Genomic DNA, 24,242 nt, shown 5'->3' on the forward strand with positions numbered 1-24,242 from the left:
CTGGGCCTCTGGACCTCAGGCCTGGAGGTCTGCCCATGAGCAGGCTGCTAAGCTGCGTGCCCTCACCTGCCTCCTTCCTTCCGTTAGGTCATCTAGTTCAGAGAGGACAGGACTCACCTCTGGACAGCTCGAGAAGGAATGCAGAAGCCCCCATCGAGCACCTTCCTTCTGACCCAGAGCCATCTGTCCTGGTTCTGTAGAGCCACTAAAGGCCAGTGCTCCTCTGCAGCACTGGGAAACAGGCCCTGCATTCCTCCCTGAGCCCAATTGGAACACAAATGGCCGCTATTTACTAGAGCTACCTCCCTGTATCCTCACTACAGCAACCTGCAAAGTCCCGGTAATCTGAACTCTGTGCCAAGCAAGTGCTGTGCTCAACACTCGTGCGCATTAACTCACTCAGTCCTCGCCCTGCCCCGAAGAGCAGCAACTCTTACTCTGTGTATGGACAGGGAAGAAACAGCAGAGGCAGGTGAAGCGGTTTGCCAGAGTCACCTGGCAGTTGTGTTCTTTTAGGTGATGGTCAGTCAGGTGTGGCCACAAGAGGGGTCACAGGAGAGGCACAGGACAACAGAGTTTACCAGATTCATAGGTCCTAGACCGAGCCTGTCCAACCCATAGCCCACGGGCCGCCTGCAGCCCAGGACAGCTTTGAATGCGGCCCAATACAAATCCGTAAACTTTCTCAAAACATGAGACTTTTTTGTGATTTTATTTTTCTTAGCTCATCAGCTATCATTAGTGTGTTTTATGTGTGGACCAGGGAAGCCAAAAGATCAGACACCCTGTCCTAGACAGATTCACTGCACACTCCACCAGGAGTGGGGTGGGGGGTCACACGGGTGGAGAACTAGGGCTCCCCAAGCAGGCAGGGAACAGAGAGTGAGTGAGACCCTTTCACTGGGGGTCAGGATGGCACCATCAGAAAAGGCAGGAGGGGATTCCATTGGTGCATTTGAATATCATTAGATCACAGTCAGGGGAGGGTAGCAAGGGGAACCTGTAGCAGGGCCAGCCCTGGTGTATCTGCTCACCCCAGCAGGTGCGCACAGCCCGCATGTAGGGATGTGGAGGCAGAAGAAATGCAGAGTTTTAAAATGCATGATACACACTGCTGGTGAGCGGCATGTGGTCTGCCTCCAAGCCCACGCTGTCACCCACCTCACTCTTCTGCATCCAAAGAGGTCATATTCACTCCCATTTTCCAGATGACGAAACTGGGCTGAGATATGGAGCAAATAATGCCTGGAGCTGGACTGTGCATTACAATCTGTTGGAATCACCTCTAAGAGTCTGCTTCCCTGGGGAGGACAAGCCTGATGGGAGGCAGAGGGACCAGAGGCCAAGGGGGAGGATATGTGCAGGGCACACCCTGCCCTCCATCTCTGGAGAGGTCTTCATGGAACAGTGGCTTTCAGAGATCTGGTTGGTAACAAGGGAGGGCTCCTTGCAGCACCTAGCCCAGAACCCTAGGACAAGATATGGGGGTATGGTGGGGGGACCCTAGAAGCCTCAGGTATCTCAGTGCCTCCTTGCTCCCATTATAGTAAGGAAAGAACAGCACACCTGGGTCAGAGCATATTCAGTTTAGAAGGGACCTTGAGGGTCACAGAGTCCAGTGCTCCATCCAAAGGTTACAGGCTGAACGACAGTGTCTGGGTGAGTGTGTGGGTCACCCAGGCATTAGTGGGAGACACTCAGAATTATTAGAGTTTTTGGAGAATAGTGTAATCATAGGAGCTCTTCTCCTTGGCCATCTCAAAGGCCAGAAGGGAAGCCTAAGCTTTAGCACCTGACCACGCTGTGCTCTCCAAGCCACTGATCACAGCCTCCCATTCCACACTTCCTCTCACACCATCCATTCATGAGATCTGTCCAGACATCCAGGCTGATCCATGAAGAATGAATGTCTTCAGCCTCTGCATCTCAACCTGGCTGTCACTTAGTCTAGGCGGCCTGCCCAGAGGGAACCAAGCCCTGTGCCTGGGCCATGCAGGAGAGATGTGGAGAGTCAGTAAAGGTGAGGGCCTTGTGTTTGCCTAAAGGCTTGCTGGGCACCTCTTGCCCTACCCTTCTGCACTTCAGGGAGTCAACAAAGTGAGCCTTATCCCTCTGGGGCTTGAGGCAGGGAGGGGTACAGCAGCTGTTGGACAGGCTGGTGCAAGATTCCCTGCTTCTTCTCAGCTCCACTTTACCCTCTTCTGTAGAGACTTGTCTGCGTTCACTCCCATCCCACACAGTACTGGCGATCTCTCTGGTCCAAGTCACTAAACAGACACATCAGGGAGGCAACAGCTTGAAACTGAGGTCAGAAAAAAGTGTGCATGCACACACACACATGCATATGCACTCAGCCACCAGTGCAGGACTGTGGAGACAGGCATCTCTGCCAGGGCACTAGCAAACAGCAAACTCCATGGCCGAGAAAGCTTTCTTTGCTTTGTCTACTCCTCTGAAAGAACCAGTGACAGAACTGGCCCAAGGACAGAGCAAGAGGTAAAGCTGGGGATCCTGAGTAATTCACATCCTGGCCCAACAGCCCCTGAAACATCGAGCACTTGATTGTTTAAACCAAGAAGGTGGCTGTACAACCTTTCTTGGGCTAACACAAGTAGGAATTTTAAAACCCAGGCTCCTGTTTAGAGTCACGTGGTGTGGTTAAGGCAGTGTAAAAGTGCTCCATGCCTCTCAGCAGTTCCTTTCTGGTTCCATTTCATTTTGTCCCCTCCATGTCTCACTTCCATGTGAAATCTTGAATCAGCTGACAGGTGAGGGAAGCTCCAAAGGAGAAGGGCAGCGAGTCTATCACTAGACAAAGTGGTCCCTGAGGAGGAGAGGGAAAGATGAAAGCCCAGGCATCTGAATGACATGCGTCTACCTTGGATCGGGAGGAGCGTGGGAGAAGTTCCCAAGGAATGACCCAGAGGGCGACCATCCAGCTTCCACACAGGCACGAAGTCCGTCCTGGCACAGCCCTTTCTCCTCGCTCACCTGCAGCCCCTCAAGGTCACTTTCCCAAGAAGGAAGTGGCTGTGGGGGACAGAAATAGCACATCTCTGCCGGTGCTGAAATGATGATCAGCTTGGCACCGGAAATCTGCCGAGCAGGAACAGGAGTGGGGCTTAAATTATTCACACCAGATCTTTTTTAGCAAAGACTGCATGAGAGAGATCATTCAGGCCGTCTGAGCCTGGGGCCAAAGACCAGGACAGAGGCCACCTAGATCAAAAGAGAGGGATATTTTTAGAGTTTTGAATGGAGGCTCTGAAAACTTCTATATTTTAAGCCAAATGAAGATCATGGTGGATGATTCAAACTAAACTGGGTCTTTATTGGGCATTCTTTTCTGTTTGGGGGATGGATTAAAAAGTAAGAAGTTCTAAAAACCAATTTCTGAAAACAAGGGGATCCAGAATTGCCACACCTCCATCAAATAGGCCAAGACTTGGTCAACCAGGGCACTAAAGTCCACAATCAGAGGTGAAAATATATGGGCTCGGGTTCAAAAGCTGGTTTCCGTGTACCTTGCCCAGCTTGCTCTGGGACCTCGGGTAAGTCACTCAGCTTCTGCCTGCTTCCTTGTGTTGCCATTTTATACAGGATGATGTGTGAGGTTAATGAAGAAGTATTTTCAGGTCTTAGGAAGTGAATCACCACATTATAAAAGGACGGTAAAAATGTGGCTCTAATGAACATCCGCATCACTATTGCCATCACCATGACCAAGCTCCCTTAAGAAGGAACCTAAATAAATAAGAGTTATTCTGAGGGCCATGGCTCCCAGGGCCCTGCAGCCTGAGCTGGGCCACATCCTCTGAAGTAGCTGGCGCTGATGGGAAGTTCAGGGTGAGGAGAGCCTGGGTCCCCATGCCTGGGAACTAGAGTGTGTCCTCCCTGGCTCGTTTCTTACCTACATGTGCTGTTATGTTGCTCCACCAACCACCCAGCTCCAGGGTGGGCCTTGCGTCATCTGTTTGGTGGCTCTTTAACCTTTGAGTCCGCTGACCCCACCATGCTCCAAAGGGAGCATTCTATAGCCAGGGCTTGGGGAACCCCGACCGCTCTCCAGCATGAGCCTTTCCTCATCCAGCGTGGCTTCTGCAATGCAGGCAGGGGAATGGACCAGGTGGCCTCAGAACCCTGAAGGATCCTTGGGAAGCAGGATGCAAACATCCCCAAGAGCTGGCCGCTCAAGAGACCCATAGGATCTGTGTTGACATCCACCCTTTTCGGGGTACAGCAGGTGTATCTGATCACCACAGTCCAGGAGCATTGTCTCGAAGGGGTGGTTCTACGGCCAATTAGCTTCCACCACCACCTCCCTCCAGTTTTCTGCAATGGATGCTCCATATTGCATGGATGGGACTGCCTAATTCATCAATAGCAACAAGCATTTCCAGCACATTCCTGGCAAGTCCTGCTCTGCTGGGCCCAAGGCAGGGTGAGAAGGGGAGGAAGGAAAAAGGGACCCTGACTTAGTTCTAGGCTTAGAGTCTAGTGAGGAGCACGAGGCGCCTGTATTAAAAGGCAAAGGACCATGCAGGCAGTTTAAATTTGTGTTGGATTTGGTCAGAGGCTCTGACCTCTCTGGGTTTTCCTTAACTTCCAGGCTGTCCTGTTCCATGGAGCCTGGTGTCTCCTCGTTCTTGGGAGCCTTCCCTTTCCACCCATAGCCAGTCCTGTCCTAGAATTAATTACCACTGCTCGGGACCCATCACCAGCCCTGTCCTGGGGTCCCTGCCACTGCTCCTTGTCCTACCCTTGCTCCTTCCTTGCACAGGTGCCTTCAGGCTGTACTATCTCTCCCACAGCCTGCAAGAAGACAGCCAATGGGAAAGTCTGGGTCCTTCCAGGGCACTGGGAGGGAGTAGCAATTGGTCACTTTCCTCATGCCTGAATCCACTGAACACCAGCATCCTCTGAGTTCCCTGCGCCGTGTCTGCCTATAGGGGGACTGGCCCTCATCACCCCAGCCAGCTGACCAGGGCCTAAAGCCCAATCTGCGGGGCCACTGTCACTCAGCCTGTTCAGACTGGGCTCTCAGTCGTCCCAGCGTGAATCCTAGTAAACGCCTGTCTTTGGCCTGGAGTTCTGAAACTGTGTTCTCCTTCCATGACCCTCACCACCTCCTGGAACACACACAGTGTGATCTCCTTAGACCTCCAACATTTGGGCGGGAACATTGAAGGGCCTCAGCCACATTTTCTTGATGTGCCTCTGGAAGACTTGCTGCCTCCCCGAGACCCAGTTTTGTTCCTCCCTGCCTCTTCCAGCATGCCCTTACTCTGTCCACCGGTTTTCTGCACCCTAGCTCTGGCCCCCTTTTCTGCTCCCAGAACCACATGTCAGTATCACACATTGGCCAGAGCACATTCTTGAGCCCTCACTGTAGAGCCGCTTCCAGGTGGAATGGCTGAATCCCAACCTTTGGCGTGGTTGCAGCTGGACGACCCAGGTGTTGAGCCCTGGGCTGGGGCCAGGAGGGGTAGAGGTTACCTCCATCTTTCTAAGAGTGACCCTTGGTTACAGGAATGGCTGAAGGCTCCCAAATCTACATCCTCTCTTTTCTGCACAAATGGGCCTGGCAGCTGCACCTCTGAGCTGACTGCAGTTAATGGTTAATTGCCAGAAAATAATTCACCCTGAGGCCGTTGCCACTGAAAAAGCTGGCTTCACTTTTCCTGTTTGGCGGGAGTGACCCTCCCTCCCTGACCCTCCCTCCGGCTTCCTCTGTAATCCTCTCACACACACAGCCAGCTGGGAGCCTCGGGCTGGGCTCTCCTCCCTGCAACTTAACCTTGGCAGGGTCTTGGGTTTTCTTTGGCTGTTGCTGCACTGTTCTGAGAATAGGCTAGTACCTCCCTCTCATCCCAACCTGCCTGGACTGCCTTGACTGGATGTGGCGTGGCAGGAAGCTTCACAAACCCTGACTATCTCTAATTACGCAGAATGGCTGGAGACACAGATGAGGAATGGTTCAGTGAAGCTCCCTTCTTTGTGGTAGAATCAATCCAATGGAGAAATTTCAAGATTCCAGTTTCATAACGTTCTTCAAACTTACCTCAAAGATGGCACCAGCTGATGCCCTGTCTCTTATGCACCAGCGAATCTGCCCCAAAATCTCTATCTGGGGCTCAGCTTGCCCCAGGCAATGTAAGTCCAGCCCTCAATTTCTGGCAGGGCATGGTGGCTCATGCCTGTAATCCCAGCACTCTGGGAGGCCAAGCTGGGAGGATTGCTTGAGGCCAGGAGTTTGTGACCAGCCTGGGAAATATGGTGAGACACCATCTCTACAAATAAATAAATACATAAATTTAATTAGCCAGGCATAGTGGTATGCACCTGTAGTCCCAACTACTCAGGAGGCTGAGGCAGGAGAATGGCGTAAACCCGGGAGGCGGAGCTTGCAGTGAGCTGAGATCCAGCCACTGCACTCCAGCCTCGGCTACAGAGTCAGACTCTGTCTCAAAAAAAAAAAAAAAAAAAAAGAATTAATTGGAAATAAAATCACTTTGCTATATGGGGAAAGATGAATGTTTGGATCCCATTCTATGCTTAACACACTGCTCTCGTTTGGCATATTTTGAAATGGGATCGTTCTTATGGAGGGCTCTGGGGCAGATGCTACAGGGGCTTTCTTTGGAATTCTCGTTATCTGTTTCCATTAGACCATAGGTGGTCACTTTTGGAAGGACCGGCAGCCCTGGATCTGCAGGGGCAGACCAGTCACAGAAACCAGAGTGGAGCTGGAGGTCAGTGGGGTAGGTTCAGGTCATACCAAGGGCACAGGGACCACGAAGGCAGAACCAGGTAAAGATCAGAGCCAGGAGGGCAAGCAGGGATCAGCGCGTACACAGTCCCAGGGAGCGAGACAAGCAGGGAGGCCCCAGAGTCAGGGAGGCTCAGAAACAAGGATGCTAACAGTGAGACCATGGCTCAGAAACTTCTGGCCCAGGGAGGGCTTCATGGAGGCTGTGCCTGAGCTGAGAGTGTTGGTGGCTGAGCAGCCAATAAATAGAACACAGATGGGGTCGGGGCAGGGAATTCTGGGCAGGAGGAACAGCGAGAGCAAAAGGCGCAGAGGGTGGAGGCTTCACTGTGTACAGCTCTGTGTGCACGCACAGGAGTGTTTCTCAGGTTTGTACAACAGTGACTAGCTTCTGAGGTGAGAGCGGGCTGGGTTGAATAAAGTGAAGGGTGGAGGGGGCAGAGACAGGCATTAGAATCCATGGCCATGAACCCAGGATGAGCCAAGGGGTTGAGGAGCAGGTGAAAGCTGCTCTTGTGCCATTCTTGGCAAAAAGGAAGGCCAGCTGCCCGGCGCGGGGCGGGGGACCTGGATTATCTCTTGCCTGCCCCACTGGTGCAGGGAGGGCTTCCCTGGGCTTCCCTCTATTCTCTCCATCTTCACCTACTCATTCCTCACCTCTCCTGACACTCTGTCCCTTGTGGAGCACTGACACCCCTGTGTTCACCTGAACCATACCTGCCCTAAAATGCTGAATCCACCCTGAGTGAGCCCAGGGAGCTCATCCGTCCATCCCTCCCCCATTTAGTGGGGACAGTACCATGCAGCAGGTCAGAGCACAGGTTCTGCAGCTGGTACTCCTGGGTTCTGTTCCTCACTCACCATGTACTTGCTAAGTGACCTCCAGCAAGCTACTTAGCGTCTCCAAGCTCCTGTCCTCACCTATAAAGTAAGGCTGATGCTCGTGCCCACGTGGCAATGTGATGAGCAATGCTTAGTACTCATCTCCAAGGGTGGACAGGAGATACCATGCAATGTGCTTATAAGGAGGGGGCTGGCACCTGGGAGAGCTTGTACATGTGGGCTGTTACTGTTACATGTGGGAACCATGTGCCAGGCTAGGCTTGGTGCTTCAGGGCGGTGCAGATGAGTAAGGCACTGCCTCTGCCAAGGAAGGGTTATTTTTTTTCTTTTGCCAGAAGGGATGCCTGTCTATTGCTCCCACTACAGAAAACCTGCCTGCCCTCTGCTCCTCTACTAAGTTTTGAGAAGCAAGGCCAGCCCGCCCTGAGTTGGGGTGTTGTCTCCTAAGCCATGGGCCAGTGCTTCTGGGGGCTCTCTGCAGAGAATTCTGGGCTTTATTGGTGGAGCAGGGGCCCTCCCTGGCACAGTGAGCTAGGAAAAGCAGGACACCATGAGGTCCAGTGAATTCTAACTACATGGAAATATGGGCTGAGAATTTCTTTTTTTTTTTTTTTTTTGAGACGGAGTCTCGCTCTGCCGCCCAGGCTGGAGTGCAGTGGCCGGATCTCTGCTCACTGCAAGCTCCGCCTCCCGGGTTCACGCCATTCTCCTGCCTCAGCCTCCCGAGTAGCTGGGACTACAGGCGCCCGCCACCGCTCCCGGCTAGTTTTTTGTATTTTTTTTTTTAGTAGAGACGGGGTTTCACCATGTTAGCCAGGATGGTCTCGATCTCCTGACCTCGTGATCCGCCCGTCTCGGCCTCCCAAAGTGCTGGGATTACAGGCTTGAGCCACCGCGCCCGGCCAAGAATTTCTTATTACTGACTTTTGTATAATAATTCAAAAAGCAATACCAAACCCAACTTAAAGAAGGCTAAAGGTGTTTCCAGAACCTTCTTGATGCTTCCTAGAGTCAACCCCTAACACAAACCTTATGGCGTCATACCCCTCCCCAGCTCACTGAAGCAAATGGAGGAATCCATGGCTGCTTCAGAAAACAGATGATCCCCAAGGAAACATTGAGAGCTCTCGGGTTGTACCTGGCCTCATGGAATTCCCTCGTGGAATTCCAGCCCCCGTGGTCCCATGGGGATGTGAGCTGAAGCAATATAACCTTCCCTGATCCTTTTGTCAAGGCGAGCAGCCTCCTACCGCAGAGGCGCCCTCCCAGGCGGGTACAGTGCTGCACATGCTTCTGTCCATGTTCCGTTTCCAGCTGCTTGGGAGCTAGCTAACATTCCTTGGATCTTATTTTTGTGGCTCCCACAGTGCATAGGGACACATAAGCGAATCAAGTCCCAGCATCAGCCTGAGAACCTGAAGGTAAACGTGTGACCCAGGGTTTTGCCACCTCGGCACTGCTGGCATTTTGGGCCAGATAATTTTTCACTGCGGGAGACTGCCCTGCACCCAGTGGGATGCTTGGCATCTGGGCCTCGATCCTCTAGATACTCCTTTTGCCAAATACCCACTGGGTGCAAAATTGTGCCAGGTTGAGAACCACTGGTGTAAATTTAACTAAGGTAACTGCTATGCTACTCTCAGATCAGAAAAAGATTAAGCTACTGCCCCCAGCATGGGGCTGGTATGCTCCAGCCAGTTCCTGCTGTCTCAGAGGTGTACTTTATTTGAAAGTGCACTCCTGCATCTTAATCAGAGGATGTCTGCTAAGTGTGTGTCTAGACCCAGCACCATACCGGGCACTGTGGAGGAGCCAGAAGCAACCTCAGATGTGGTCCCTGTTTCTCCGAAGCTCACAGTCATTCTAGGGGACAGAGTGGTAACACCTGAAGCAAAAGCAGTGCTACAGAGCAATGGGTAAAGCTGTGTCACTCATCCAGTGATGACCTACACTGAGGAACCACATGGCAGGCAGGGGAGGGACACAGAGGTGAAGCCCAGTCCGGCAGAGGAGAGACAGGCAAAGCAGAGAGTGCAGGTGTCAGGAGACAGCAGATGATGCGCTGCAGGCATTCAGAGGGCGGGGAGTGGCAGTTGCTCCCGCCCAGGGATGGCCTGGTGGAGCCATGACTGAGCCGAGCCAGGTGTGGAAGGAGAGGTAGGCGCCAGCATTCGGCAGGGGGACAGGCAGGGCAAAGGCCCGAAGGCTGGACACTTGGCCTGTGTGCAGCAACACCAGAAACACTTTTCAACTTTGCACACAGAGCCAGTGTGTGCCGCAGGGGCCCTGAGATGATCCCGCCGGACCCAGGGAGTTAGGAAAGGCTGGGTAAGGTGCAGGGTGGAGGGGCAGAGGTGACGGCTCTGTCAGAGCCCATGACCTCACCCGGCTGAAGCCCTAGCTGATGAGGGACCCTGTGCCTGCTCCTGGGCCTGGTGGACCACACACCTGGTGGGTCACACCTGCAGCCTCCCTGCTGTGGAAGCTGCTGCCTGGAGCCAGTGCCTGTGCCCACCAGCACCCGGCCTCAGTCCCCTCGAAGCCCCAGGCCAGGCCTTCACTCCCCTCCCAGGCATCTTTACACACTGGAGCTTGAGAAGGCTGTCCCCACACACCACTGCCCCTGCCAAGCGCTCCCCCTCCTCCTGGAGGAGGTCACTCCAGCAGGTCAGATAGCCTGTGTGATGCCTCTGAACCAGCCTGTGCAGGGGTAGGATGTACTAATTTAGCCAGCCACTAAACCAAGGGGTGAGGTTCGGTATCTCTACCTCCCCATCCTCCCTGTTCGCCACCCTGTCTTCAGTAGGAACTGGGGCAGTGGCTTCTCCTGAGAAGCGGCGTGACACTACCAGCTATCCAGGAGTATCCTGTGGATGTGACTCACGGCCCACAGGGGCGATGGGGAGAAGGAAGGTGGAGAGATGCCAGCATGCGGCTCTCCTAGCTGCCAGCAGCCTGGGTGCTTCTGTCAGTTAGGGACACTCCATCACCTCTTCCTCCCATGTCCCAGAGGTCTCTGGGAGCGATTGGCATCAGTGCCTTCAGGTCCTGTGCAGCGGGAGGGAGCCGGCCTCAGCACCATAGCTGGGGATGGTGGAGGGAAGTTTGGAGCAGGCAGGAAGGGCACGCATGTCAGAGAGGAGCCGCAGGGCCCCGCAGCGTATGGCAGGGGAGAGCCCCTGAGTCGAGGAGGCTCAGAAACAAGGATGCCTCACCCTGGGTAGGGTGAGGGTGAATGTGTAGCCATGCTCTGTCTGATGGACTGGGCGGCTCCCTGGGGGACCACACTCTGGCATGGGCTGGCTGCGCCTCCCACTGGCTGACAAGGACCGCACCCCTCATGCTGTGGGACCTGGAGCTCTGGGAGGGCAGGAGGCAGGTCAGATCACTGGAAAGTACATTTCCCCTCTCACTGGGTCCTTGTTGACCCTAAAGTTTGCGTCCTACACGAGGGGACCAAAGAAGGCTGAAATCCGGCCCATGCAACTCTTCCTGAACCACGTTTTTCTAATTTGCACCAAAGTACTAGCAGCCATCCAGCTAGAGCCAGCATGTGGTGGAGCCTGAACCCAACCCAAGTTCACTGACTTTCCCCCAGCCTCCCTCAGTGTTTGGGCCCTACTTCTCAGAGGCTTGTCAAGCAGGAGGATCATCCACAGACCCTCTCTTCAGCCTCCTGCCGTAGCTTACCCTGCATCCCACTCGGTACATGTAGACCCAGGCTTGGGCCTGAGGCCCTCTTCATCCACACTCCTCCCCAGGGAGTGGAAAGTCCGTAGGGTGGAGGGAATGTGTCCTTGTGGAATCTGCAACTCCCTCCCACCACTTCCTGACCTCCTCCTAGGGATCCAGGAGTGTGAATCCTCTGTCCAGACAACCTGCACGCAGCACCTGCAAGCATGTCCTGAGGCTGACTAGCATGTGTGCCTCTAGCCTGCACCACACTCAGCCCTCTCCACACCCCGTGCCAAGGGGCATCTGACCCTGGGGGAGGGGCAGACAGAGCTGGAGGTTGTTCCTGGTGCAGCGAAGAGCCTGGGGCAGGAAAGGAAGGGGCAGGGACCTTGCATTTGTGCTCTTGGCCTCAGGCCCCGCAAATGATGGGGCTAGGCCTGACACTGTTATTCTGAAACTGGAAACTCTCCCTGTGTCCCTGATACTGGGAGACTATAGGACACAGTAAAATTGTAATGAGGAGGTGGGTAACACACTTCATTTGAAAGGAAGCCCTGCTCTTGGACCACAGTTCTTTCCCTGTGAAAAGAAATGGCCCCTCTCCTACATTCCTTAATCCCTGCCCATGCCAGGCTCCCTGCTGAGTGGTGCAGGAGATGGTTGGGCGAGTCCCATGGGCCCATGGATTAGCATTGCCTCTGAAATGCCCTGTCTGTCCTGGGCATCCCCCACCACCACCCACCACCATATACCTCCTGCTCACACTCCTTTCCCTGCTGGGTGAAGCCTAGAGTTTCAGTCTCACCCACAGGCTGGGCCTTCCCTAGAATCCAGCCATCCCAGTGACCATGGGCAGCTGCCCTGCTGTGGCCAGGTGGGCGGGGAGTGCCTGGGGGCAGCCCGGGTGGGAGGTGCTCTTGAGTCAGGCTGAGCTTCCCCACAGTGGGCTGGTTTTGATCAATAGTTTTCCCCCTCTCTCCCCCTCTCCCCCCCTCCCTCCCTCCCCCCCTCTCTCCCCCTCTCTCCCCCTCTCTCCCCCTCTCTTCTCCTCCCTTCTCTTCCCTTGTCCCTGCCTGGGAGCTCCATGGCTGCCTGTAGCCAGCTTCATCCCCCTCTCCCCGCTCCTCCAGGGTTGGGAGAGAGGGAGGCCCAACATGCCTTCTAGGCATGTTGGCTCCTGCAAGCAGAATTGGTCGAGCAGGGTCTCAGGAGCTCCCCCTGACTGTGCAAGCCAGGTGGGAGTGAGAAGGAAGCAGCACCCATGTCCTTCTACAGGTCACACTGAGTGCAGGGCCGGGAAGCCAGCAGCAGCAGCAGGCCTGGGAGATGGGAAGAGGAGTGGTTAGGGGAATGAGAACCCTGCAGGGCCATGAAGAACAGGAAATGGGCATCAGGGCTGAAAGACAGCACAAGAATTGCCTTCCCCTGGATATCTGATTTGGTTTTTCCTGAGCCTTGGTTGTTGCAGTCCACCCTGGTCCCTGCACTGCAACTACAAGGGTACTGTCCACTCCCTGAACACAAATGCCCCATGGCTTCTCACTTGTTCTCCCCTCTTTCTGGAATGTGCTTCCCTCCTTCACTTAGCAAATGCCTATTCAGTCCTTAAAGATGTTACTTAGGTGTCACCACCTCCAGGAAGCCGCCTCTGACTGCCCACCCTACCAGGAGCCTCCCACCATCTCTAGAGCTTACCCCATAGTGACATTTATAACACAGCATTGCAGTCACTCATCCGTCTTCCCACCATCAATAACTTTGAGAGCAATAGTTGTCTTACGCTACCTGGCATCTGGCATATAGCAGGTATTTAATACATATTGGATGGGTAGATGCATTACTGAATTGTCAGCAGACCAAGGAGGGAAGGAGTAAGTGGGGAACTTGGTACTGGCAGCCAGTGAGACTGGTACATCCAGGAGGAAGATGGTCTGGATGATAGGGGTCCCAGCAGGTATCTCTACCACCCCCACCACTGTGGGAAAACGTTTGTCATAGCAGCATCCTGATCCCGGTGGTGACTGTCCTCTCTCCTTGCTCCTAGTATTTCTGCCTGTTGCTCGTCATCTTCCTGGTTGAGCTGGTGGCGGGAGTCCTGGCCCATGTGTATTACCAGAGGGTGAGTGACGTTTCCTCCTCCTGCACCCTCTGTCAGTGCCCCTGAAGAAGCAATGTGGGTAGGGAGGTTTGCATTGTGATGAGGGAAGCTGAGGCGGGCGCAGGGGTGGTCCTGTTTCCCAGGCCCTGGCAATCCCCCTACACATCTGCATCCCAGCTGCTGGTCCCGGCTCCAGCAATTCTGTCCTGCATGTGTGGATGCTGATGTCTTCCATGTGGGAGCTGGGGACGGGGATTTCCCGTGGGACATTGGGTCATCCCTCTCCCCTTCCAAGGGTGGTCTAGAGGATGAATCCATCTGTCAGAGACATCCAAGAAAAAAGGCCTGGGCCAGGGTCACATGCCAGACCCTGAAGCAGGATCAGGCCTTGCCTGCCTGGATTGAAAAAGGATGGAGTGAGTCCCAGAGTCAGTCCTGTCCACTCCCACCCTTGAGCCCGCTGAATCGGGAATTTGAGGTCATGACCAGGGTAATGTTTGGTTGGTAGAGACAGTACGACTCTGCTGGTTGTTTCCAGCCAGTGCTGATATGATGCCCAGAGGGTAACAATTATAAATACTTTCAATATCACCTCATGATCACAGTTAAGATCAACAGACATTTCAAAGCACCCTGTGTCTGGCCTCACCACCGCCTCCCACCAGCTTCTGGATGTGACCCTTTACCTGAGCTGTCTCCCCAGCCTCTCTCAGCTCTGCCCATCACACCTCTGCCCTAAGTGGGGGCCCAGTTTTGGTATCTTCCTCTCCATAGCTGTCTTCTGCACTGTCTCTGGCTGATGGTCCCTTACACTGCTGAGAAACCTCTGCATCACACCATCCACAGTCCACAGTGTTCTAGAATTAGCTGGGGGGTGGGGGGGTTGTGAGTAGGCCTGATGCCAGGGCGGGGATGGGGCTGGTCCTGCTGATGGCACCTTCCCTCTTACCCTCCTCAGCTGAGTGATGAACTGAAGCAGCACTTGAACCAGACTCTGGCTGAGAACTACGGGCAGCCTGGAGCCACGCAGATCACCGCCTCAGTAGACCGGCTCCAGCAGGATGTAAGCCATGCCCCATGTGGCCTTGAAGGCCAAGCCCACATGCGTTCAAACCCTAACTGTTCTTTCCTGTCTGGGTGACCCTAGGCAGGTTACTTACCCTCTCTGAGCTTCAGATGTCACATCCTTAAAATGAAGCCTCTTTAGGGCATATGAGCATTAAACATGGTCACAGCTGTAGATGTCCCCACTGCCATGAAAAATACCTGCTGAAGCCTGATTCCTCTCCTATTCTGACCACCTCCTCCAGGCCCCACCCCTGCTGCCTTCCTGTTCTGGGGCCTCTGTGGCCAGGAAGCCGGCTGTGCCAGGAGAACTCCATCTCCTGCCAGGATCCAGTCCAGGAAGCTCCTCTCCAGGCTGCTTCTATCCACGGGGCTGCCTTCCTCCTTCCCCGGGGGGCTGGCTACTGCGGCTCCGTAAGACTGAGCTGTAACCAGCAGAGAGATTTCAGTTAAGCTGCCACAGGAACCCTCCAGTGTGAGCCATCAGACAGAATGCTGGGGGACAGAAAGGTTTTCTCCTTTCCAAGAAGAGACCCAGCAAATCCCTCCAGGGACACCCACCGGCCTGACCAGACATAAACGATGGGCAAATGGACCTCAGAGCTGTCCTGTCCAGTATGGCAGCCACCACCCACATGTGGCTATTTCCAGCTCAATTAAATACAACATTCAATTCCTTAGTCACACCAACTGCATTTCTCGTGCTCATTAGCCCATGTGTCTAGTGAGCTCCGATCAGACAGCACAGATGTAGGACGCTGCCTTCATTTCAGAAAGTTCTCCTGGACAGCGCTGCTCTAGGATCCGAATGTGTCCATGTCAGAAAATTCAAAGCAGTCCCATCTGCCCACTCTGGTCCCCTTTCTCTCTGCCACCCCACTCCCCACCCCCACCCCCTGGACCTCAGGCCTTGCTCTTGGCCCCAGGGAACATCAGGCAAGTAGAGGAAGTAGATGTGGGGAGCTCTGAGCCCCAGGAGCGTCATGGATCAACTGGAAGGCCCCTCCCCATCTCCCCAAGACTCAGGACCAGCTCCCACTGGGTGCTGCAGAGAGGAGTCTCTTCTCTGAAGTAGTGGCCTGGGACATGCATGTACACACAAGTACACACCCACAGGCACACTCGCACCCCACGGGCTTAGCTCAGGACCAGGAGGAGGCAGCACACACTGCTGGCCAGCCCTGTGCAAAACTAAGTGTGCGCTCCACTCACTGGGCCTCACCTGTGAGGAACTGTGCTAGACAAAGAGGAATAGGACAGGATCCCTGCCCTCGGGGAAGCTGGACACACAGCAGGCAATGTGCAGGCAGTGCAAGGCTGGGCCACCTTCAGAAGAGGCAGGAGCCAAGGTAGGGAGGACTTCATGGGGCAGAGGCAGGGTTTGCTTAAGTGAAGAGGGTGGAAGCGGCAGGTCAGGGCCAGGGGCAGATAAGGAAAGGCACAGCTGAGAGCGAAGGCTGTGTCGCTGACGAAGACTTGCAGGGTGTCTATGCGTGCGGACATGGCCCTCACACAAGCCGGGAACACTTTAGAACCCCAGACCACATCTCAGGCAGGAGACTGAGCCCAAGAAAGCAGTGGCTGCAGAGCCAGGGCCAGCACCCAGGCCAGCATCCACCACCACGTGGATGTAAATGACAGAGACACACGAAGCTGTATTCACACAAGCGTGATGCTGGAAGCAGGTGTCTCTCCTTCACCACTGACTCAGCGCCGGGCTCTCTTCTAGGTGCTTTATGTGAATCACCTCTGTCAGTCCTCACAACAGCATGGCATGGAGGTACTTTTGTTGTCCGCATTTTACAAATGACAGCCATCAGGCGGCACCAGCACAGACAGGCAGTCACGCGGAATGTGCAGTTCCCACGTGACTCCTGCACGCTGTGCCAGTCCCTGCTCTGTCTGTGTGCTGTCATGCTCTCCTCAGCTCCTGGGGCCCCTGTTCATCCCTGTGGATTGTTCCTGGCCCTGGACAGAGCCTCTGTGCCTCACACAAGCTTCTATCATCTCCTACTATGCAACAGTGGATGCTAAGCTACCCAAGGGTAGGCCCCATGCCTTACTCAGGTTGCTTCACTCCAGGCACATAGTAGCTGCCTAGCAAACTCTTGGTAGCTGGACTAAACGTACCTCCACCCCCCATCTCCAGACACACACCAGCAGCAGCCTCACAGCAGCCCTGCTCTCTGTCCCGTGTGGGAACTTTGAATCTCAGTGCCGTAACTGGGAAAGGCGAGAAGCAACCAATGTCCGCTGTCTTGGAATCATTTTATATCTGGGTGGGCGCTTTCCTGCCCTGGGGTGGTGCAGATGACCCCAGGTCTTAGCACTCATGACAGCCCCTCTGGTTGACACTGGTCTCCCAGTGCCATGGGCAGATCTGGGGCTCTGAGACTTCAAAGCCTGAATGGGGGCCTGGGAGCCTCTGGCCAGGCTAGATCCCTGTCCCCACACCCTGACCCCTGGATGACCAGGAAACTCCCCTGCCTTGTGGTTTTGTCCCCACCCTGGGCTCTGCCACCTAGTAGTGGTCCACAGCCTCACTCTCTGGGGACCCACCTCGCAGACCCGGCCTGCCCCCAAGACACCTAGCATAGCCTCCTTGAAGGACTTGGGTGGCTAAAAAGCTGGGAAGCAGGTGTCCTGCAGGCAGTTCAGCACTGAGTCTGAGAAGGGCCCTGGAGTGACCAGCTCTCTTCTCAAAGCATGGGAAGGGAAAACACATTATACACATACTAACTAACCATGGTTCAGATAGACAAGTAGGGGTTGGGTTAGTATTTGAATAATGTGTCCTGCAGCCTGGAACCCTACGCAGGCCTCTCACCTCCAGCCTCTGCCTCTGCCTCCAGTTCAAGTGCTGTGGAAGCAACAGCTCAGCCGACTGGCAGCACAGCACATACATCCTGTCGCGGGAGGCCGAGGGCCGCCGGGTGCCCGACAGCTGCTGCAAGACAGTGGTGACGCGCTGCGGCCAGCGGGCCCACCCCTCCAACATCTATAAGGTGGAGGTGAGCACCCAAGCTCAAGCTGGGGGTGAGGAGAGGGCCCTGGCCTGGCCGTTCAGGAGCCCCAGAAAGGCTGGATCAGGCAAGTGGGTGTGGGAAAGCAGGACACATGTGCTCCTTGGCCATGAGCCCACAGTGCCTGGGGCTTTCCAGAGTCTCTACAAAGCCCTGGGACAAGCAGCTCATACCGGAGAGTCTAGGACACCACGGCATGCCCCTGGGTCCACTCAAGTAGCCTGTGGGCAGTTCAAGGCTAGGTCCAGCCTGTGAGTCCTCTGGCTTGTCCTCAGCCTCTGCGGCAGTGACAGCCCGCCCTCCCTCCCCACCCGCGCCTGCTCCTGGGCCATGGCCGCGTCACCTGCCCTTCTCTTACAGGGAGGCTGCCTCACCAAGCTGGAGCAGTTCCTGGCCGACCACCTGCTGCTCATGGGGGCTGTGGGCATCGGGGTGGCCTGCCTGCAGGTGAGTTGCAGTGCAGGGACGGGCGGGGGTGGAAGGGCTCTGAACCCCTTTCGCATTGACACAGGTCTTCAGTAACCACCTAGGCTATAATAACTGACCCTTTGCACACCCGTACCCTACCCTGTTCTCTTCTTCTCTGCCGCTCCCTCTGCAACCAAGGCTGAATCCCACGGTCAGTATCTCCCCCAGAGAACATGAAGGAAAATAGCTGGGGGACAACATGAACTTGTCGGGAACAGGGACCTGGGAGGAGTGTGAGTGTGGGCTCAGGTATGTGCATGCACCCCATGGGTGTGCACGGAGGGGCGAGTGTGCAAGCCATCTGTGGTACGTGTGTCTGCATGCTTCTGGGTCCATGTGGTCGGGGTTGTATGCACGTATATGTGTTTAGGGGTGCTTGTGCATGTGTGTGTGAGTGTGCATGTATCTGCATTCATTCCTTTGTGTGTGCATGTGTGTTTGTGTGTGTATAGTCAGTCCTCCATGTCCATGGGTTCTGCATCCATGAATTCAACCAACTGTAGATCAAAAATATTCCAAAAAATGGATGATTGCATCTGTACTGAACAAACCTTAGCACCATTGCCTGAATAATGCAATGTACCGACTATTTACATAGCACTTACACTGTATGAGGTAGTATAAGTAGTCTAGAGATGAGGTTCAGGTATTATATAGGGGAGAATGTGCATAGGTTATATGCAAATATTGCACCATTTTATATCAGGAATTGAGCATCCATGGATTTTGGTGTCCAGGTTGGTGACCGTGTGTGTGTGTGTGTGTGCACCCTCATCCAGCTGTCTCTCTTAGGATGAGCAATGTCCTTGGCTCCCATTTCTCCCTGTACCCTCTCCCCTAGCTGCTACCCAGGAAGTCAGGGTGACTCTCTCAGGTTGCTCTAGTCAAAGGTCTGAAGCGGGGGAGCCAGGAAGGCCTCCTCAGCAGCAAGGGCCCCTGCAGTCCCCACCTCATGTACATGGCTGCTTCAGCTCAGCAGGAGCTGAGTGTGGGCTGTCCTTCTAGGAGTCCTGCTGTCCTGCGCAGCCCTTCCCACTCCAGGGTTAAGCACCGTCTAGAGAAGGGGAGGAGCAGAGGGTTTGGTCTCAGAAGGCCTGGGTCCAGTCCTGGCTTTGCTCCTAGATAACCTTGAGCTATTTAACTTCCCTGTCCATTGACTTCTTCATCTGCAAAATGTGGACCATTTCCCCAGCTCTTGAATGAGGCGATGCCTGTGACCCACTTACGAAGTACCTGGCACATAGGAAGGCCTCCAGAAGTGGAAACTGTCTTTCTCCAGTTTTCTGTAGACTTCAGAGGATTTCTGATACTTCCTCTCATTGGGCCCACACAACAGCCTGAGACTCAGGCCAGAAAAGAAGTAGTGTTCTTCGCTTTTTTTTTTTTTTTTTTTTTTTGGCGACAGAGTCTGACTCTGTCACCCAGGCTGGAGTGCAGTGGTGCAATCTCAGCTCATTGCAACCTCCACCTCCCAGGTTCAAGCGATTCTCCTGCCTCAGCCTCCCAAGTAGCTGGGATTACAGGCGCCCGCCACCATGCCGGCTAGTTTTGTATTTTTAGCAGAGGCTGAGGTTTCATCATGTTGGCCAGGCTGGTCTCCAACTCTTGACCTCAGGTGATCTGCCCACCTCGGTCTCCCAAAGTGCTGGGATTACAGGCATGAGCCATGGCACCCAGCTGCTCTCCACATTTTACAGATCAGAAAGTTGAGACCCAGAGAGGTGAGTTACCCAGGGCCTCACACCCTGAACCAGCACCCATGTCTCCTGGCTTTGGTTCTTTGCTTTCCCGAACTCCCTACCATGACACAGAGGTCTGTGGGAAAGAGAGCAGGGGACAGTGCCCTTGACTGGCTTGGAGAGACTTCCAGTGCAGGGTCCTTGGAGACCATGGTGCCACCTACCCACATCATCTGTGGGACTGGAGGGCCTAGCTGCAGCCTAACACACTGGGAGGAGGGTCCATCGCCTCTGGAGGGACACCCATCTTGGTTCTGCCACCTACAACTGTGTGACCTAGGGCCAGTTCTTTCATCTCTGAGCCTCAGTTACTCATTTGTAAAATGGGGCTAGTTATACCTTATCTGCTGCCTGGTGGTGGGAATTAGCGATATCCATGTAAGTCACTCAGCTCATGGCTGAGCAGATAGCAGGTGTTCAATAAATGATACCCATCATTTCTGTGATTTCTGCATAAGCACATCATCTCTCAAAAAAAAGCTCTTGTTCCTTGACCAGACCAGCCTGCTCCTCGTCATCCTCACTCAGCTGCAGGGCCAGGGAGCCCAGGTAGCGTGAGCATTGCCCCTCTATTGCACTTCCCCAGGGCAGGCCTCCTGTCCCCTGTGCTGAACCCCAGGGAAGTCGTCAGTGGGAACAGGGGAAGGGATGCTCAGCAGCACAGAGCAGCTGAACTTTCCAGAAACCTGTGAACTCCAGGTGCTGAGGGGTCCTGCTCTGTATGGACACTGACCAGGCCTGGGCCACTCTGTCTATTTCTTCCTCACCTCTCTGGCCTCAAGAACCTGTAGAAGCTGCAGACGAGGTCAGTGAGGCCGAGGGCAGGGAGCGGGGCTGCGGATGCCCAGAGCCGGCCGTCAAGGTAGACCATACTGGTGGAGGTCTGATGTTGAAAAGGTCAGGTTGTTGAGCAGTGGACCTGCAGGCCTGCCACGCCTCCTGCCCACTCACAACCCCCACTGCGCAGCCTGTGTTCCTTCGCCGTTGCTGTGGAATGGCTTTTGGTGGCTCTCAACCTCTTGCCCAGTTTTCTGCGCTGTGGCCCACTGAGCCAGCCCTGCAGCAGCCAAGCCTCGGGTTAGAGCTCCCTCTGCCAGCCGACACTGGGCACTACACTGCTCAAGTCCCAGGTGGGTCATAAGCCTTGAGAAAGGGCTCATACCAGTCTCTTCCCCAGGGTCATAGTTTCCCTCCCAGTGAGCAGACACCAGGCATTTATCTCCCCTACATGCCCAGCCTGGCACTTCCAAGACCCCCCAAGGCTCGGGAAATATCAGCCCAACATAGTGTCATAATGTTCCCCAGCCCCCAGCTACTGCAAGAAATCTTGCTTGGGAGTTACAAGGCCTGATTTCTAAACATAGCCCCACCTCTTGCTGTGTGACCTCAGGGAAATCTCATTCCCTCTCTGAACCCTTAGTGTCCTTACCTGTAAAATGGACAGATTGGATATTTGTGAGCCTTTTTAAAGCAGCAGCATCCTCTTTTCAATGGAAATCTTATGTAGGAGCCCAGTACATAAACCACAGGAGGTGGAGCTGTTCCAGGCAGACACAAGCCTAGCATCATGACCTCCCCTCACAGCCCTTGGTGGCCCTGAGCTACGCAAGGGTTTCCAATACAGCTTGCAAGCTGTGGGTCTAGCCTATTTTGTGGGACGTTCTGGATCTAGCGTTCTATGATTTTTCAGTGAAGTTCTCATCTTAGGAACCAGTGACCTTGAAACTGATGTCCTGCAATACCTGGAGTGTTAAAGCAGATGGTTTGTGAACACTGAAAACTAAACAGAATATTTAACGCAGGGAGCACACCTTGATTTCAGCGAGGTATTTGGCACTTGTTGCCTTGTGGACATGTGGACCAGGCACTTGTCTGCTCAGGAGAAATCAGGGCAGGCTGACTGACCACACTGTGAGAGGGAGATGAGTGAGTTCACGTCAGCTTGGCAAAAAGTCTCCAGGCGTGGGCTGTGGCCCTTCAGCCTCAGACCTGTCTCTTCATTTTTCTTGGTGACCTCAACAAAGACCCAGGAAGCATGCTAAACTATTTACCTAGCGTTTCTGGTCTGTTGTATGATAAAGCTAGTATTGAAAAAAGAGCTTGTTGGATGTGAAGATGTGCTGAAATGAAGGCTGAAACACTTCACAGAGTTAAAGTCCTTGCACTTGAGCTTTGTTTTGTTTTGCATTTAAGCCTGTAACAGACAGAGGGCATCTGCCTGAGTTACATGATAGGGTGCTGCCCCCAAAGATGTGGCCTGGAACGGCACTGGTAGAAATCGTGGAGAGAGCCAGGGTGTGGGCAGTGCCAGCTCAGGCCACCCTCCGGGTAGGAGCAGACCTCCACAGAGCCCCCACGGCAGGGACCTCAACCTCGGCTGCACATTGGGATCACCTGACAAGCTTTAAAACTACCCCAGGCCTGTCATCCCAGCACTTTGGGAGGCCGAGGCAGGTAGATCACAAAGTCAAGAGATCAAGACCATCCTGGCCAACATGGTGAAACCCTATCTCTAGTAAAAATGCAAAAATTAGCCGGGCGTGGAGGCATGCACCTGTAATCCCAGCTAATCGGGAGACTGAGGCAGGAGAAATGCTTGAACCCAGGAGGCGGAGGTTGCGGTGAGCCGAGATCGCGCCACTACACTCTAGGGTGACAGACTCCAACTCAAACAAAACAAAACAAAAACAAAACAAAGGTACCCCAGGCCTGGGCTACCCACAGCAAAATGAAACAAAATGGTCTGGGGCTGGCACCTGGGCATCAGTGTATTCGTGAAGCTCTCTAGTGATGCCACTGTGTGGCCAGATGCAGAGGGAGTGGCAAGGGGTGTGTGGGGCCCGGAAGTCAGGTGTGTGAGAGGTCAGGAGATGGGGAGCAGACGCAGCACCCTCGTGGTCTTGAAATGCCCAAGGCAGTCATGTGGGGAATGGAGGGACTGTTCCTGGGAGGTTCCAGAGGGCAGAAGGGGAACAGTAGGTGGAATTAGTTTCAAGGAGACACATTCAAGAACTTTTCAACAATTTGAATTGCTAAACAGTGGCCCTTGCAGAGTACTAAACTCCCTGTGGCTGCAGGTTGGGGCAGAGGCTGGGGGCAGGGATGCTGAAGGGAGGATCCCCTGCAGAGAGGAGGGGCAGAGGCCCCTCCACGCTGAGGTTCTGCATTCTGGGAGTGCACCTATCCCCTCAGCAGGGACCTCCCAGGCTTCTCACCCACGTCAGTCATGGAGCGGCACACCAGAGGCAGTTTCAGACCTGGACAGGATCATCACAGCGCTGAGGTACTCCCTAATCAGACTCTTCCGCCTGGAAAGGCCTTACAGACTCCCTGGACCAGTGCCACCGGTCCTGGTTGCATGCTAGGACCATTTTTTAAATACCATTGCGGCCAGGCGCAGTGGCTCACGCCTGTAATCCCAGCACTTTGGGAGGCCGAGACGGGCGGATCACGAGGTCAGGAGATCGAGACCATCCTGGCTAACACGGTGAAACCCTGTCTCTACTAAAAATACAAAAAATTAGCTGGGCATGGTGGTATGCACCTGTAATCGCAGCTACTCGGGAGGCTGAGGCAGGAGAATCCCTTGAACCAGGGAGACGGAAGTTGCAGTGAGCCAAGATTGTGCCACTACACTCCAGCCTGGGTGACAGAGCAAAACTCGGTCTAAAACAAAACAAAACAAACAAAACACATTGCTCTGGCCCCTTCTCCACAGACTGGCTTGGATTGTCTGGGCTGGGGTCTGTGCACAAGTATTTTTAAGCCTCCCAGCTGGGTCAAACGTGCATTTAGGGTTCAGAGTCCCTGGGCTCATCTCATTCATGCACATGTGAAGACATGAAGCCTCACCAGAAAGTCACCTGCTGAAGGTGACAGCCGCTGTGGCAGAGCTGGCCAGGTCTCCAGCTCACGGGCCTGCTTCCTCTGCACCAGCTTCCCCTCTTGTGGGTAGACTCTGGAGGCACTCCACTTTGAGGTAATTTTAGAAGCTAATTTCTAGAATATTCTGGCTGGGGAACATTTCACTGAAAATGTCAGAGTGGCCCAGGCCTTTTCCTGCAGCCCTCCTCCCATCAGCGTCCTAGGAGCCTCCGCCCAGGCAGCCGGCAGAGGAGGCTGTGTTTACTTTGGAACAGAGCTTCTGTGTGCCAGGAGCTGTGCCCAGTGCCCGGGCCCCATTGCAGGCAGGGTACCGTCCCTTCTTCCAGGGAGATTTTACTTGAAGGAAGGGGACAGATAAGTGTGTGGCAGTCACAGTGCAGTGCTAAGTGCTGTGTTAGTAGGAGCCCTGGGGTTTAGGAAGCAAACATCAGTGGCCCTAACCAGTCACGGGAGGTCAGGGAAGGCTTCCTGGAGGAAGTGATATCTCGTTAAGTCCTGAAGAAGCCCGATAGAGGGGAAAGAGCCAGGGTGAGGGAATGGCATGTGCAAAGCCCTGGCTTGCAGGTGGGGAGCGGGGGTCTTTACCCTGCCTGGCCTCTCAAAGGATTGGGGTGTTGGAAGGACTGGGTGTTGTGCTGTTGGTTTCTGTTACTCTAGTTTTTAAAGAATCTCACCAA

The 24,242-nt window shown here is 54.3% G+C and overlaps 1 protein-coding gene across 5 annotated transcripts in view; it reads left to right on the forward strand.

Annotated features, from left to right (window-relative positions):
• Positions 1-24,242, forward strand: part of TSPAN11 (tetraspanin 11) — a 70,421-nt gene that overhangs the window by 39,063 nt on the left and 7,116 nt on the right. For 2 of the 5 annotated variants that reach the window (XM_021922156.2, XM_031650403.1), the window contains 3 exons: positions 13,332-13,406; positions 14,344-14,448; positions 17,303-17,772. In XM_021922156.2, coding sequence (XP_021777848.2) covers positions 13,332-13,406; positions 14,344-14,448; positions 17,303-17,728 — 606 coding nt within the window. In that variant the 3' untranslated portion in view covers positions 17,729-17,772. Of the gene's footprint in view, positions 1-13,331; positions 13,407-14,343; positions 14,449-17,302; positions 17,773-17,833; positions 17,921-18,079; positions 19,352-24,242 lie in introns of those variants that run through there. The other 3 variants (XR_634595.3, XM_009180474.4, XM_003906171.4) reach the window with 3 other exon arrangements.

Source organism: Papio anubis, chromosome 9, assembly GCF_008728515.1.
Source record: "Papio anubis isolate 15944 chromosome 9, Panubis1.0, whole genome shotgun sequence".
Lineage (NCBI taxonomy): Eukaryota > Metazoa > Chordata > Mammalia > Primates > Cercopithecidae > Papio > Papio anubis.